Raw genomic sequence first — 17619 nt, 5'->3', positions numbered from 1 at the left:
GAAAGGAAGTGAGTGTGAGGAAGAAGGAAAGGTAGGGAGGTGGAATCAGGGTAAGGAGGGAAGGGGGAAAGAAGGGTGAGGTGAGAGGGGGACAGCAGGAGGGGAGGAAGGCAGAATGAGGGATAAAATGAGGGAAAGGAAGGAAGGAATTCTTCTGCCTTTCTGGAAACCGTATTAATAGAATATAACTAGATTGGGTAATGGTCCCTGAGTTAATCTGCCTGTGGGACTGAAAGCTTTTTAAAATTAATCAAATGTCAGTGAAGGCAAGTTGATGAACCAGAACAACCCTCAGTCACGGGAAACCACGGAAACCACTTCTGGGTGAAAAATTAGCTGCTCTAAATGTGGAAATAGGTGCTATTAAAAGGCGAGTAGTACTCCACAGAATGGTGATAGTTGTACACCTGTAAGGCTATGATGTTCCTGATGAAAGGCTGATATTCAGAGGGATCTGATAACCACGGTCTCTTCCTCCCCCTCCATAGCTTCCTTTCTATGTGGGTCCTGCTGATGTCCCTACCGGGAACACAGGAACAGAAAGAGGTCATTCAGCCCCTCAAACGTACTCTACTAAGATCACGGCTGATCTGTGACCAAACTCAATATACCCACCATTGTCCCATTTCAGATACATAAACCTTTCAATCTCAGAATCCATATATATTGCAGACACAGAGTCACGAGCATGTAAACCTTGTCCCAGCCTCCGTGTGAAAAGTCCCTCCTGATTCTGCTTCTGAACATCTAAACTTGACATGAATAAAGTACAACCTTGGGAGTGATTCACCTCAGGTTCTCCAGTAAAAAGTTGTTTCCCTGGAATGAGTTGGATATCTGGGAATGAGTTGCGTATCTGGTGATGTGTTGTTTAAGCAGGAATGTGTTGTATACCTGTGAATGGGTTGCATGTCCAGGAATGTGTTACCTATCTGGGAATGAGTTCAATATTCAGGAATGTGTGGAATACCTAGGATTGTGCTGTATAGACAGGAATGTGTTCAATATCTGGGATGTGTTGATTGTACCTGCAATCAGCTGTATTGGCAAATATAATTTCGGGTAGAATTTTGGCTGAGGTGAAGTGGAGCAGAGGCTGTAGGTGCCTCTACTCAGTTAAAAACAGTTAAACAGGGTTATTTTGCGCAAACTCTGAAATCTAATTTACCCAGAATACATTGACTCACAATCTGCACCTGATCTGGCTACTCATTTAAATAGTGTCAAGGGAGCATACGTAGCTTTAGCTGAAAGAATAACAGGATCAATAGACATGATCACTTCATTATTGTGAAGCAACAGCTGCATCAGGTCAGACTCTCACACAACGTTTAGGCAACTTGCATTATCAGATCTGACTGGAAAATATTAAAAAGGAGTTTGCATGTTAAATGTACGATCCTCAGATTAACATACAGCAAAGTTTATAAGTGGGAATTATCAAATTTAGCTGAACATCTGTTCTGCTCTCCAAACCACCCTCGTACATGTTGCTTTTGTAGAAGGAGGAGACCTTGCACAGTCTGACAGGCAGCAGAACAGAGCGCAGTTAATCTTCAAAAATTAAAAATATTCAGTGTCAGTTTGTTCAAATGTGCTCTGGTTTCAACTGTGCATTAAATCTAAAATGACTCATTTCAGGAGCAAAATCAGGGATCTTAACTCCCAAGTCTCCATAAATCTTTCATTTCACTTTCTCCATTATAAATGGAAGCACAGAGACCAGGGGAAGGCAGGCAAGTCAATGAGGACAGAATCTTCAATCCTCTCACTGTTTCCTGTAGGTGCAAGCGCTGTGTAACACTCATTGTAGCCATTGGTGAATGCACGGGACTGCTGCCTGGTGGGACAGTGGCGAGATATATCAACCACTCTACTTGACAATCTCTCAATTCAGGGTTATTTTGAGAGGGAATGCAGCATTAGAATCCACAATGGATGAGATTGGCCAGGGTCAGTGGCCGGAGAATAAATGGGTGGGTAGAGTCCATGAGAGGGTGGAGTGTTATGTGGGTTGTGATGGTTACATTGATGAGTCACGGGGTGACTATAAACGGGATTATGACGACACCCTCTAATACCACCTTGTCCCGAAACAGCATGACCCAGGCTCCAAACCTGACAAAGAGCAAAATATCACGTTTGCTGGAAACCTGAAATAAAAACAGGAAAGTGCTGCAAATAAACCCCGAAAGAACCAGACTGAGTTTTTCCAGAACTTTCTGTTTTGATTTTGGAACTTGGCATCTGTTGGAATCTGGGTCTGGTGACACCAAGGGGGAGCTTTACCTGTGGGGTGAATGTTACATTTGGACCATTCTGCCTTTAAATCCAGGCGTCCTGGGGCAATGATACTTGGGAGGGGGGGGGGGGTACACTGGAGTGAAAGAGGAATTCTGCCCCTCAGAAACAGGACACCCTGCAGTTCGACTGGCTGGTAGCTGGGTAACCCCAGCAGTGCCACATGCAAGCACCAGCTAGTACTGAGACGCAGGCAGACTCTCTGGAGGAAGGACAGTGCTTGCAGACTTTAAAGTTCGTCCAGAGACTTTATTCAGGGAGGTACGCAAGATTCAAAAAGGGAGTAGATGGGGGGTGGGGAGGTGTTATGATTTAGAGGAGGTCAGGATGTTGAGGCACAAGTGGGTAGATACTATTTTGGGAATGGTTCCATCCTTGGACACAGGGAATGCACTCTTCACCAATGGGGGCACGGCCGTTGTGGTAAAATGTGTTATGCTAGCTGCTTCCCGTGGTCACACGTATTATTGCAAAGGAGCTGGAATGAGGTCAAGTGGCTAATAATGCAACACTAATCAAACAGGCTCCACAGAGTTGAAGGCAAGCAGACTTCATCTTACCCCTGTCAGTAACATGGGGCCAGATAGCCAGCAGGCACACAGCCTGGTCATGTCCTTTATTTTACTGGACCCCAGCCCTTACACTAGCCAGCGGAGGGTCAATAAATTATGCCATTATCTGTCAGAGGCTTCTTTACCCAATCATTCAGGCCATTTACAGGGTCCTGGAAAAGCACAGCAGGTCAGGCAGCATTCAAGGAGAAAGAAAATCAAAATTTCTGGCATAAGCCCTTCATCAGGAATGAATTCCTGCCTTCGGGCTTATGCCTGAAATGTCAACTCTCCTGCTCCTTTGATGGTGCCTGAACTGCTGTGCTTTTCCAGTGCCACACTCTTGACTCTGATCTCCAGCATCTGCAGCCCTCGCTTTCTTCTTTAGAGGGTCTTGTTTGTATAGGATGCCAATGGGAAGGACGTTCCCAGTGAAGAAGCTCCAACCATTTCATTCCGGCCCTTGTGGCCTCATTCCGGTCAGTGTAATCTCCTCAATCCCTTTATTCCTCCCGGATCTCCACATCCCTCTAACTCTGGCCTCCTGAGCATTCCTAAGTTTAATCATGTCACCACTGTTGGCCATGCAGTCAGCAATTAACCTTGAAAATACTCAGTGACTGAACATCTACAGTCCACTTGGTTAAAGAACTGCAAGATTCACAACTGCAAGATTCAGGGAAGAGATTTTACTTTGTCTCAAATGTAAATGATCAACTCCTTACCCTGAAATTAAGTCAACCAGTCAAAGACTCTCGCATCTACTTTGTCACACCCTCTCAGAATGGTTCATCAGTCAACGAGATCTTCTTTGAGTCTTCTAAACGACAAGTAAAGCTCAATTTCCTCAATCTCTCAATGCCCACCACCCCCACACAGTGCTAAACTGGAACTGCGTTCATACAATTCAATTCCTATCCTGTTGTTCTCAATCTCAATGCAGTACTGTTGAAATGATAGAGTTTTCGGGAAAAGTTGAAGTTCGCGGGAGTTGCTACACCTCAGAATGGCCTCATCACGGTAACTATTGTCAGATTATGCACGTTTCCCATGTAGGAAATCTAGCTTCCTTTTCCATGGAATTCGTGGCAAAATTGGATCTTACATTGGTGCAGGAAATGTTGGTCTCTGCTCTATGTTTGGAGTTGGACATTTAGCAAGTCAGTTTATTTATTCTTTTTTCCAAAACAGATTCATGGAGCTAAATAAAACACAATTTTGCATTTATAGAGTGCCAGAAGTAAACATTATTTCTTCCTGTATAAATTCAAAGTGGGAATTCTTGTACCATTTTTGTTCAGCTGCTCTTTGTGTCCATCAACAACTCTAAGTATGTTATCTTGTACTTTCCAAAATGGGAATGATGCTCATAATCTCTGTCAAACTGCTCAAAGATCTGCTCCACTAGTTCACAAACTGTTAGCTTTTAGAAAGGTGGGATGATCATTAATATCACATCAAAAGAAATGAACACGTGCTTCAGAAGTAAATGCGATCTTTTCTGTTGACATAAAGTCCTTTAGGATCACAAAGGTTCTGACAAGAATTTACTTCAAACACAGAAACAGCCGCAATGCTTTTGGCTGTGGATTTCTCACCATGGGGGACTTTGCAACAAGATGTGAAAACATTCTGTGTGTGGCACAGAATTACAATGTTTCTTTCACCTAAGCTTTCCAATTCTCAGAGTATGCTTGAAAATAAAATCTCTCTCCAATCGAGTCCCTGAAATGGAAGGCATTACATTCACCATAACAAACCTCAGCTCCTCTGGCGCCAGTTAAATGAAGGGACCTTTATCTTTGGACTCCGTTGAAGGAATAACTTGCGATCACAGCACGAGTGACACAAACCATTGCCGCCATACAGTCAATCAATTACTCTTTGGCCAGACTCACTCTTCCCCTTAAATATCATCATCAACTCCAAATTGTTTCACCAGTATAAAGTGCGCACTGAGAGACTCGTAACAGTTTCAATCCTCAGGGTTGGTATGGGTTGAACCAGAACCATGGCCATTCTGAGCACTGAACTGGCTGGTTGAAGGGACTCCATTCACTAAAGCCACCCTAGGGTTGACTGTATTGTACACAGTTGGAATCTGTTCTATGGATGAGACCAGTATCCTGATCAAATCACATCCACACATTCAACACAATCCTACACTGATGCTTTCTGACCCCTGGTCTTTCTCATCGTGAGCAGGAGTGACCCCTGTCAGGGTACAACAATACAGGAACCTTGTTCCTGTTGGAATACAGTAATACAGACACCTTGTTCCTGTTGAGGTACAGTAAAACAGACACCTTGTTCATGTGGTGGTACAATAATACAGGCATCCTGTTCCTGCTAGGGGTACAGTAATACAGGCACCCTGTTCCTGCTAGGGGTACAGTAATACAGGTATCCTGTTCCTATTGGGGTACAGGACAAAAGGTACACTCTTCCATTTAGGATGCAACATAATAAGCATTCACCTCTCTGCTGAGCACAAGTCATCCTCCAGAACCTCTGGCAATATAGCGAGAGCCCAACGGATGGCATGAGATTCCAGCCTGATCCACATACCTGGACTGTCAGATCCACATCAGAACATAATGCATTCAACAGAGTTCAGGAGCAGGAACCTTGATTACATTTCCCCCCTCTTTATTTCATCTTGGATTTACTGCCACAGCCAGTGGCTCTAATAACTGAAGATTGACACAGGTGAAACCTGTAAACCTGGAGGTCAGATTCTCCTGCAGGATTCCCTCATTGGCTATCTATTTTCTCCAAAACATACATAAAATTCATAGTATTTCATAAATTCTCTCTAAATCTCACATTTTGTAATATATGGCATTATTTGAATCTCCTTGAGCATCATTGGGTAGGGTTACCTTGATCGTGCTGTATGACTCTATGATTTTCAGATGTAGCATCAACAAAAGGAGGAAACTGAGCCTCCTTCGGCTATTTTAGGAAAGTGGATATTGGAGCGTGAAGGGTTTGTGTTAGCATGATCGGGGAAATCAGCATTCAGTCCTGAGGCCCAAATTTACTCCCTGAGGAAAGAGGAGAAAGAATGGAAGAAAATGTTCGTCAGCCATTGTTCATCCGACGTGGAGTTCGGAATTCCAGCTGGGAAGGTAATCATCACCCAGGAATTTGACTACAATGTTATCCCACTGTGTGAACAACCAACACAAGAGGGATTCTATGACCTTGCATACCAGATAATTGAGGGAAATCCCAGAAATAGAGTTAAAAAATCCATGGGAGGTTCCCTCCCATTTCACGAACAAGTTCCCAAATAGCAGTCAGACACAATCCGCTTCATAACCTGAGGAAATATAAGAAAGACAGAGAGAGAGAGAGAGAGAGAGAGAGAGGGAGAAAGAGAGTCAGTAAGGCAGACAGAGAGAGAGAGATTGGTGGAGAGAACACATGAGATAGTCACAGAGAGAAAAACAGAGTGACATGGAGAGCAAATACTGTAAAAACTATAAATTGAGAGATGGGTTCTCGGACTGAATTGTGAGTCCAGTCACGATGTTCTGGCTGGGCTATTTTCAAAGCCCTGGTTAACAGGCTGACATGAATGTGCAATTTGCTATATTTCAACATGTTCAAAATGATTGTGCTGAGGACTGATAATAGCAAGCAATTTGTGGGGAGTTAGTTCTTGGAGACAGTTCATCCAGACTTGTAGGAATAAATTTCCACAGATTAACTAGTAAGCTCGAGCCATGCAGGAAATTAAATCCCCTTGAACCTCCCCAGAACAGCGAGAACTTACAGGCAGTCAGTATGAGGCAGAAGCTCTGTCAGTGTCAGATAGATCAAGGCAGCACTATGATTGGTAGAAGTAAGACTGTAGGCGGTGAGCAGGAAAGTGGAGGGTCAGCCGAAGAGGTGCTGTACTCCGCAACTGCCCGAATGTTAGGAGGGAGCTTCTGACTTGTGGAAACTCAGTGAGAAACTCAAGTCCCCACAGGCTGATGGGCTGCATCTGCTGGGCAGTACGGGTCAGCAAGTCGTGTGGGGTCATCAGAGGTCAGTGGTCGCCTTGGCCGTCAGTGCCTGGATACGTGTAGCATTGCAATTCTTGCAGTAGATGTGTCCATCCAGGGGGTAACATCCTTGATTGTCTCCATCCGACAAGAGAATATTGCAATCCTGGAATAAAATCAAAATGGTCTGTGAGGTCAGAAAAAGGGAGGGGAATCAATTTCATCTTCACAATAAGTTGACCAATGGAAGAAAGAGGGAGGGAAGCAGGATATTAGTAGCACATAGAGCTCCTTAGGTAGCACTTTTCAAACCCATGCCCACTTCCATTTCGAAGGATAAAAGGTGCAAATACTTAGGAACACCACTATCTGCAAATTCCCCTCCAAACAACCTGACATCCTGACTGGGGAATATTGTTTACTTTTCCTTCAGTGTTACTGGGTTAGTATTCTGGAATGCCCTTCCGAATGGCATTGTGGGTCCACCTCCAGCATATGGACTGCAGCAATTCAAGAAAGCAACTCACCACCATCTTCTCAAGGGCAACTAGGGATGGGTAATAAATTCTGGCCTCGCCAACAAAACTCATATCACGGACGTGAATTTTTTTAAAAAGTGACCCATCTAATTGATGAAAGTGGGATCAGTGTGAGCATGGAGGTGGTTGTTCACATACCAATCTGGTTTATGACAAAGTTACTCTTTGAGCCTTGGGCACAGCAAGATTAGATTCCCTACGGTGTGGAAACAGGCCTTCGCCCTCAACCAGTCTACATCAACCCTCCAAAGAGTAACCCACCCAGACCCATTTCACTCTAACTAATGCAACTAACACTATGGGCAATTTAGCATGGCCAATTCACCTGACCTGCACATCTTTGGACTGTGGGAAGAAACCGGAGTACCCAGAGGAAACCCACGCAGAGACGGGGAGAATGCGCAAACTCCACACAGACGGTCACCCAAACTGGAATCGAACTTGGGACCCTGGTGGCTGTGAGGCAGCAGTGCCAACCACTGAATCACTGTGCCGCCCGATGAAGTGTAGATCCTGCTGACTGCAAGGTGCACTGGGATAACAGGGTTTGGAACATGAGAACCAGGGTGACTGATTAGGATTCCTACCATGTAAAGCAAAGCAAATTCCACAGGGTTCTACACTCACATAATTAAATGAATTGATGATACAGATACAGATAAGGTTAACTTTAATCTTAAAATTAGAGCAAGTTTTTTTAAAATTCACTTATGGGATGAAGATGTCGCTGGCTACGTCAGCTATTATTACCTATTCCTAATTGCCCAGAGGGCAGGTAAGAGCCAACCACATTCCTGAGGATCTGGAGTCACATATAGACCTGACCAGGTAAGGATAGCAGACTTCCTTCCCTAAAGAGCATTAGTGAACCAGATGGGTTTTTCCAACAATGATAATGGATTCATGGTCATCATTAGCATCTGAATTTCAGATTTTTTTAAAATGAATTCAAATTCCACCATCTGGCATGACAGGATTCGAACTTCGGTCCCCCAGAACATTACCGAGTCTCTGGATTAATAGTCCAGCGATAATACCACTAGGCCATCGCAGCCCCAAAATGCACTTTTTCACAGGAAGGTTTGTGGAAACCTGAAACTGTCTCCTCCAATCAACTGAGGTTTTTGGATTTTCTCAATATTGAGATATTTTGTTTTTTTTCTATTGGATATGAAGTATATGGAGTAAAGGCAGATAATTGGGTTTCACTTACAGACTAGCCAGATTTAGACTGTATGGGGCAATATTTCTGAAGGGATGTATGCTTTCCTCAGATTCCGATTTGCAATATATCATTAAAATAAGAAAAATACCTTGCATTTTCATATCTCTCAGAAAATCCCAAGCTGTTTTAAAACTTGATGTTCTTTTGACATGCAGTCACTGATGTAAGAAACCATTCAACGGGATATTTCTACAGGTACTGATTTGTTCAACTACGCCCTCAGTTAAAGCTTTGGTGTCCTGGTCTCTCAAAAAACTACTTTCGCTCTCCCCCTATACTCTGAAGCCTTCTGATTTCTTCCATTCCCTGACTGAATATTTGCAACCTCCAGCCGCAAGATTATAAATCTGATTATAAATCACAAAAGCTGATTATTTCCACTTCCACACATTGTCTCACGTTTCCTCTTTTTCATGCCTTCCTTTCCATCAGACCCATCCAATCCAGTGCACTACTGGTTGGTTTCCTTTATCTTATCCTCCATAAACTTCTGTTCATCCAAACTGTGCAGCTGGTGTTGGAACACTCCTTACCCTATCACCTACCATTCTCACTGATTTACACATGCTTCTGGTCAAACAAAATCTTGATATTAAAATTCTCATCCAATACTATTTGTGCAACACTCCCCCAATCCTGACTCTCTGACAGTGTAGCACTCCCTCAGTCCAGACTGTCTGACAGTGCAGCACTCCCTCAGTACTGACCCTCCGATAGACCAGCACTCCGTCAGTACTGACCCTCTGACAGTGCAGCACTCCCTCAGTACTGACCCTCTGACAGTGCAGCACTCCCTCAGTACTGACCCTCTTACATAGCACCACTCCCCGTGGGTAAATGATTGGATGTGATCTTACTTCACAGCGGTAGCAGTGCACATGGAAATCACGGTCGAGAGCCACAATGCGCACCGTCTCCTCCTGGCCTTCAGCTGGCATGATGGCCTCATTGCAGACAGAGCACCTTGGGGCAAATTTCCTGCAGAAACAGAGGCAAGAATCAGAGTGAACAAGGATGCGGAGTAGGTCACTCAGTTCCCTGAGTCTACTTTGCCATTCAATAAGATCATGCCTGATCTGACTGTGACCTCAAATTCAAGCTCCCATCTATCCCTGATAAGCATATGGTCCTTGCTTAAGAAGCACCCTCTACTGGGCATATAGCCTTAAAAAGCTTGGCTGCCTAATGGGCTGGATTGGAGTCAGATCTGGGCATGTTCCCCTTCCAAATTAAATCGAGAGTGAAAGCTGCAGAAACCATACTAATGTCACAGGCAGAGCTTCTCTAAAATATGAGACACCTATCACTGAGAAACTAAATGAAAATGCACAATGTGCAGCAACAAGCTTATGGGTCAGCAAATTAGTAACTGTATCCCAGTGAGAGTCATCTCCTTCAGGAACTGACTCCCAGACAGAGTCAGCTCCTTCAGGAACTGTATCCCAGTGAGAGTCATCTCCTTCAGGAACTGTCTCCCAGACAGAGTCAGCTCCTTCAGGAACTGTATCCCAATGAGAGTCAGCTCCTTCAGGTACTGTATCCCAGTGAGAGTCAGCCCCTTCAGGAATTTTAAGAATACTGTGTTCAATTCTGGTCTCCCTGCTATAGGAAATTAAAAGGTTTCAGAAAAGTCTTACAAGGATGTTACCAGGATTGGAGGGTTTGAGCTATAGAGAGAGGCTGAATAGACCAAGGGGTGACCTTATAAAGGTTCATAAAATCACGAGGGGCATGGATAGCCAAGATCTTTTTGCCAGGGTATTGAAGTCCAAAACAAGATGGCCTAGAGGGTTTAAGGTAAGAGGGGAAATATTTAAAAGGAACCTTTGAGCAATCTTTTCACACAGAGGGTGATATATGTATGGAATGAGCTGCCAGAGGAAGTGGTGGAGGCTGGTACAATTACAACATTTAAAAGGCATCTGGATGGGTACATTAATAGGAAGGGTTTCAAGGGAAATGGGCCAAATGTGTCAGATGAGACAAGATTAATTTCGGATATGTTGCCAGCACGGACGATTTGGACCAGAGGGTCTGTTTCTGTATTGTACAACTTGATGATTATATCCCACTGAGTCTCTCGAATGTTTTTGGTAAATGAATTTCAATAGATTATCCTTAACCAGAAGTATTCAGTCTTTTAATTCAGAATTATTCCTTTTAAATGGCCCAGGAACAGTCTCAAGGATAGATGCTTCGACCTTTCTCCTCCCCTTCAGACTGCATGGTTACACGACAGTAAAGTGGGATTGCAGTGCGTGTGGAGCACCAACCTTCTCCAATATACAGACTCATCCAGAGTGTGGAGTTTTCAGGTGATCTGGGACGCTGTGAAAATGGACACAGACAATAAGGTGGAACTGACACATGCAACACCTTTCACACTACATCCCTGGTGTAGTATTCATGGGGCAAAACCCATTCACAAGTTAATGAACTATTGGTTAAGCTATCAGTTAAATTAGTGCTGAAGGACTCTTTCCACTAATAATTACTCTGTTAGTGACACATCATTTATCGTACATACTTGTGGAAGTCCTCAATGCAGTGTATCTGATTGGAGGCATCAACGGTGAAAGGGATCCCATCAAGACTGCGGTGGCACATGACACAGGTGAAGCATTGTGGGTGATAAGCCTTGCCTGTTGCCCGCAAGATTCGCTCCATAATTGGCTTGGAACAAACACTGCACTTTTCCAGGGTATTCTGTGTCAGAGAATGAATCAGCAGAGAGATTAGATATTGAGAACAGACAATGGTCTAATCCTAACCCTGTACACAAGCCCCAGTGCATGTGATGATTTAAGTTTCAGTAAAGTCAAATTTCCATGAACTGTCAGTCCCTGAAGTGAGACTTGAGTAGCCTTGGAATCACAAAAGATCAAAGTTTGTGTTTATGAAAATGTTGAAAACAGTCAACAGGTTGTGCAGTATCTGAGATTTCATGTCATGATCATGTTGTGATCATTTATCAAACTGGGAAAAATCCAGGATGTAACAGTTTATATAGAAGTAAAAGGCAGGGGAAGGTAGAAAAAGAACAACAAGGGAAGCCGGCTGATAAGGTAAAGATGAGAGAGAGATGGAATGATATAAAGGAGTGATGATGCAGGCCAGAGGGAGTAGTAACAGAACAGATAAAGAAGCAAAAGATATGTCAAGAGTGGGTATGAATGACAAGTTGACAAACAGCTGCCATCAAAAGGATGGGAGGAAAAAGCAAAGATAAAATCAAAAACCTGCATTGATGAAGGAAACAAAACAGGTGTGAGAATGTTGGGTTGAGGGTGGTGGAGATGTAGGTATGGACATGGCTAAGTTTAAATATTCAGCTCATGAACTCAATGTCAAGTTCAAAAGTCTGTGAGGTGCTGAATCGAAAGCAAGGGGGCTGACTGCCAAATTGAAATTGAGCTGTACTACAGCAAGTTGAGGACACAGAGGTCAGTGTCAGAGCAAGATGGAACATTAAAATGAGAGGTGATTGGATGCTCAGGGTCATGCTCATGGACTGAACCAAATCTGAAATGGGTCTGCCCAACGTGGAGCAGACTACTTTAGAAACAGCAAAAAATAGTAAAATCTGACAACATTGTTCTGTTAAACTTCCATTGTCCTTGACATTTCACAGAGCATCTCCAGCTACCCCACAACCGCTTGTTTCACATGGCCTGACAGTAAAACGAAACAGAAATCTGCACGAGAAAATTTCTACTCATTGCTGATTCAATTTTTATTTCAATTAAAAATGACCAGAAAGCATTGATGAGGGTGATGCTGTTGATGTGGTATGCATGAACTTCCAAAGACATTTGATATAGTGCCAACTTGTCAACAAAGCTATATCTTCTGGAATAAAAGGGTCAGAGGCGACATGGATATGAAACCAGCTGAGTATTAGGAAACAGTGTGTTCTTGGATGTGTTCCAATGGGAGGAAGGTTGGTAGCAGAATTCTTCAGAGGTCAGTGTTGGGACTATATGACCATGATATCCTTTGAGTTATACTCTGCTTTTATTTGAATGACATATTTATTGTTTTTTGTATCAGCAGATGAGTTAACCCTTCACTCCCCTATCTGGAAATCCCATCAAGGCACGCACAGCAAGGTCTTAAGAAATAATTGATGCCAATGTTATATTAAGGTAAAAACCAAATATATTTGTGGCAACATCCACTTTTGACTGGGATAGGTCAAAACTCAACAAAAGCCAGGATGCACATGCTATGCGCTTCAATCAATGCACCAAGCCCACTTAGTGCAGCAAATAGACTATTCAGTCCCTCAGACATGCCAACCATTTCATTTGCTCATGGTCAATCTGTACCTGAACATCGCGTACCTGCCTTTATTCTGTATTGATAAGATACTTTGACCCACTTGGTCCTGGGCTCTCTCCCTTGGCACAGTGCAGTATGCATTGCCAAGTGAATTTACATGTAAACATTCACAAACATTGCAACAGAAGGCAAACTTCAAACTGATAATTAAACAGCATTTGCTGGCAAGAGACCAAGCTTCAGTTGGACTGCAAGGTTTGGGGGGTATTGGGGATTTGGCCAGCACTGTGTCACATTATTGGATGAATACTTCTAATTGAAGCCACTGTAAACAACTGAATTTAAAAGTGGTCAATTAGACAACAGCTGCTACAAATATCTAAATATGATCAATGTAGCTTCACGTGTTTAAAACCAAATCAAAGTTGGTGTTTCAAAGCTCCAGAAAAGTTTGCTTAATGGCTGTCTGTACAATCTGCATCAATTTCTCTGAAGATTGTGTGACCTTCAGCAAGCGGGTTTGATTACACTAAGGCAAGTTAGACAGTGATTGCAAAAATAACCTTAACATATAACATATTGCGTCATCTTCAATCCTTTTACACATATTTGAATACCTTTTTCAGAAACTGCAACTTCTTACCTATGGGCAAACAATTGAGAGTCTGGTCAGCTGGAAGCCCTTTTGTCTCCAACCCACACACTCTCCTCAAGTAGCACTGCTGATGGTTCAAGATGAAGTAGATTGGATCTCAAATTTAATTCAACATTATACAAATGATACTGCCTTTGGTAGATTATTTTATTAACTGCAATCTATGTTTGCGTTGTCTGCTTGAGTAAACAGTGAGAGAGTAAGTTACCAGTTAGCTACCAGTGGATTAGTATGTCCACATTCACTCTATCTAAATGCATGGACTGCAATGTAAACAGGCTGTAAAAATTGGAATAAAAACAATGTTTGAAACACTCAACAATTCTTGCAGCATCTGTGGAGAGAGAAATAGTTAACGTTTTAGGTCAATGACCTTCAGGTTGATGGAACTTTGTGTTTTACTCTATTTCTCTTCTCAGGTGCTGACTGACCTGTTGAATATATCCAGCATTTTCTATTTATATTTTCAATTTACAACATCTCCAGTATTATATATCTGCAGTACTGGCGTAATAATCGGGAATTTGGTGACAGTGGGAATTCTAGCACAATTAGTGGAATTAGTTTAACATTTCAAATCTAACAATTTTAAAACTATGAAGGAAACTTCAATGAGAGGTGAGGTCTATGACACACTGGCAGGAAGAATAGAGTTACTGAATAATATTTTAATGAAGAAAGTCTAAAAAAAAGCTACAAAACGGAGGAATTTGTGAGACCCCATGTTTACCTCACAAAAAGCCATCATCCAAGTTCAGAGGGAAATAGGAAGACAAATACAATGTTGCCTTTCACTTCAAAAGGCAATGGAGCATAAAAATAGGGAGGTGTTGCCAAAACTATACAAGGCACTGGTCAGATCACAGTTAGGCCCCTGATCTAAGATTTACTGGCATTGGAAGCAGTCCAGAGAAAGTTCACTAGGTTGACATCAGGTAAGGCCTAATGAGGAGAAATTGAGTACAGTGCGCCCTATGCTCAATGGAATTTAGAAGAATGAGAAACAACCTTATTGAAACATCCATAATTTTTAAGAGGACATGACAAGATTGATGTGGAAAGGTTGTTTCTTGTGTGGGAGAGTCTAGAACCAGAGTGGTAATCTCAGAATAAGGGGTTGCTGGTGGAATTTTTCTCTCATAGGAGTGTGAATCTGTGGAATTCTTTACTGCAAAGGGAAGTTGAGACTGGGTCATTCAGTATATTGAAGGCTGAGATAGAGTTTCAATCAATAAGGAAATAAAAGGCTATATAGAAAAGGCAGGAAAATGGAGCTGAAGATTATCAGATCATTCATGACCTCACTGAATGGTGGAGCAGACTCAATGGGCTGAATGGCCGACGTCTGCTCCTACATCTTGCGGTCTGCTGCTCAGGTGACCAGAATGGATGGTGGGGAGTGGCTGGATATCACTAGAAAAACCTGAATGATGTCTGTCTCTGACTGCATCCAATCCACATCAAGGCACTTAGTGATGCTCAGCCCAACTACACTCAAAGTGTTGAGGTGGCTCAGGCATCTGGAACATCCTTGCCCGAATAACCCCCTCATTTGGTTGGAATTTTTCCATTGGCACAAGACTCCAAAATCTCCTTCGGGTACCTCAGCCATAATATGAGTTGTCTCTCAGAAATTGCCCCTTCCCACAACATCCCATGCCATTCCAATCTGCACAGAAGGATTTCCTACAGTGACTGCTTTCCCAAAACTCTCCACCCTTCCTCACTTTCATCAACTATTCAGGCGCACTGTGGCATTCACCATTCCCTCCTGCTCTCCAGAGGAAGGCTCTGTGTGCAGCATCCTTCCATTGTTCATCACAGTGGTACTGTCCCATTCAATTGATGGCTAACTGATTCAGAGTCCTGGTTGTCTGTATTTCCCTGTGGCCTTAAATGTGGGCATGGGGATTGTTTCACATTGATACAAAGAGTGTGACATTGCAGCATCTCTTCCAATATCTGAAAGGGCTGCTCCTCAAAATCTGTTTGCAGTTTATCCTCAACTTCAGCAATGGGCAATAAACGTTGGCCAAGTCAACAAACCATGAATGAATTTTAAAAAAGTTATACCTAAGCCATGTGCAAATTGATGTGAGAAACGCAGTGGACAGGGACTGTCTCGATTTCCAGAAAACAACAGCAGAATACACGGGAACACTATTATTTGCAAGATCCATTCCAAGCCACACACCAATCTGGCTTAGAAATATATCACCATTCCTGCAGTGTCGTTGGGTCAATGTCTTGGAATTCTCTCTTTAACAGCATTGTGGATCTACCTACAGCACATGGACTTCATTGGTTCAAGAAGGCAGCTCATTACCTTCTCATTTTCAGTATCCCTGGCTGTATTAACTGGGGTGCTGGGTTTCAGAGTTCAGGTCATGGCTAGAATCATTATTGTGTATCCACGAGGTAGGGAGTTACATGGAAAGCAAGTTCAGAGAAGTGGTAATACCACTTGTCGGGGAAAGCAGACAGATAGTAAGTTAGTGACTGGCTGGCAGTTCAAGAGACACAGGCAAAAATTGCAGGAATCCCCAGAGGTCCTGCTCACGAACAGGATTTCCTGTTGTGGATACTGGGGAGTGCAATGGACCCTTGGTGGAATGCCATGAGAGCCAATCCTGTGGTACGACGAGTGTCCCAGCTGGGGGAGGGGAGTAAGAAGAGTGGATGGGCTATACTGATTGGGAATTCTTCAGTCAGGCAACAGATTGGCATTTCTGAGGAGGTCAACATGACTCCAGGATGGTGTGTTGCCTTCCTGGTGCTAGGGTCAAGGATGTCACAGAACAATGACAGGACATTCTTATGGAGGAAGACAAATAGCTCAAGGTTGTGATTGACATTAATACTAAGGAAGGGGGATATGGTCCTGTGATTGGAACTTCGGAAGCTAGACAGAAAAATTAGCAAGTACCTCTTATCTCGTAATATTTGAATTACTCACAGTGCATGAGCAAGTGAATACAGAAACAGAATATTTAAAGATAACATAGCTCAATTAAAGGCCAAGTATAATTCTTACAAATGTGAAAAGAAGGACAAACAAATTCAGAGATGGGAGGTGAAAAAGTAAATAACAGAAGCAAAGAGGGATGATGAAAAAAGATTTACCAACATAAAGGGAAATCCCAAAGTCTTCTATAAGCACATCAGTAGATTAAAAAAATGATAAAAGGAGAGAAACTGATTAGGATCAAAAAAGAGGGAAATAGCATGGCCTAGAATGAACATCTTGCGCTTGTCTTTACCAATGAGACATATACTGTCCAAACTCAGTCACAACAAGGGGTTAACATTGATAAAGAGGAGATATTGGATAAGCTGTTGATGCTTTAAGTTTTATAAAATACTAGGGCCGGATGAGGTACATCCATGGATGTTAAAGGAACTGAGCATGGAAATTGCAGAAAAACTGGTAATAATCTTTCAGTTTCACCTAGATTCGGGGTTTGTGTCAGAGGTTTGGAGACCAGATCTAAAAGTTGAAGTTCTAAATTGGAGAAAAGACAATTTTGATGGTATTAGGCAAGAACTTTCGAAAGCTGATTGGAGGCAGATGGTCGCAGGTAAAGGGACGGCTGGAAAATGGGAAGCCTTCAGAAATGAGATAATGAGAATCCAGAAAAAGTATATTCCTGTCAGCATGAAAGGAAAGGCTGGTAGGTATAGGGAATGCTAGATGACTAAAGAAATTGAGGATTTGGTTAAGAAAAAGAAGGAAGCATATGTTAGGTATAGACAGGATAGATCGAGTGAATCCTCAGAAGAGTATAAAGGAAGTTGAAGTATACTTAAGAGGGAAATCAGGAGGGCAAAAAGGGGACATGAGATAGCTTTGGCAAATAGAGTTAAGGAGAATCCAAAGGGATTTTACAAATACATTAAGGACAAAAGGGTAACTAGGGAGAGAATAGGGCCCCTCGAAGATCAGCAAGGCGGCCTTTGTGTGGAGCCGCAGAAAATGGGGGGATACTAAATGAATATTTTGCATCAGTATTTACTGTGGAAAAGTATATGGAAGATATAGACTGTAGGGAAATAGATAGTGACACCTTGCAAA

General features: G+C 42.7%; 1 protein-coding gene and 1 long non-coding RNA gene across 14 annotated transcripts in view; one reads left to right on the top strand and one right to left on the bottom strand.

The window, feature by feature from the left end:
• LOC122556092 overlaps positions 1 to 13820 on the top strand; it is a 29320-nt gene extending 15500 nt beyond the window's left edge. Inside the window, exons 2-4 of one of the 2 annotated variants that reach the window (XR_006313460.1) lie at positions 10785 to 10926; positions 12665 to 12756; positions 13519 to 13820. This is a non-coding gene — a long non-coding RNA (uncharacterized LOC122556092). Of the gene's footprint in view, positions 1 to 10784; positions 10927 to 12661; positions 12757 to 13518 lie in introns of both variants that reach the window. The other variant, XR_006313461.1, reaches the window with a different exon arrangement.
• The window catches only part of LOC122556090 (LIM domain containing preferred translocation partner in lipoma), a 376029-nt gene continuing 361539 nt past the window's right edge, over positions 3130 to 17619 (bottom strand). For all 12 annotated transcript variants that reach the window (XM_043702536.1, XM_043702544.1, XM_043702540.1 and 9 more), the window contains 3 exons: positions 11139 to 11317; positions 9469 to 9589; positions 3130 to 7013 (listed from right to left, as the gene is read on the bottom strand). In XM_043702536.1, coding sequence (XP_043558471.1) covers positions 6885 to 7013; positions 9469 to 9589; positions 11139 to 11317 — 429 coding nt within the window. In that variant the 3' untranslated portion in view covers positions 3130 to 6884. The remainder of the gene's footprint in view (positions 7014 to 9468; positions 9590 to 11138; positions 11318 to 17619) is intronic.

The sequence above is a fragment of the Chiloscyllium plagiosum genome, chromosome 13 (assembly GCF_004010195.1).
Source record: "Chiloscyllium plagiosum isolate BGI_BamShark_2017 chromosome 13, ASM401019v2, whole genome shotgun sequence".
Lineage (NCBI taxonomy): Eukaryota > Metazoa > Chordata > Chondrichthyes > Orectolobiformes > Hemiscylliidae > Chiloscyllium > Chiloscyllium plagiosum.
Note: the sequence above shows the minus strand (reverse complement) of the source record. Positions and strands in the feature narration are given on the sequence as shown.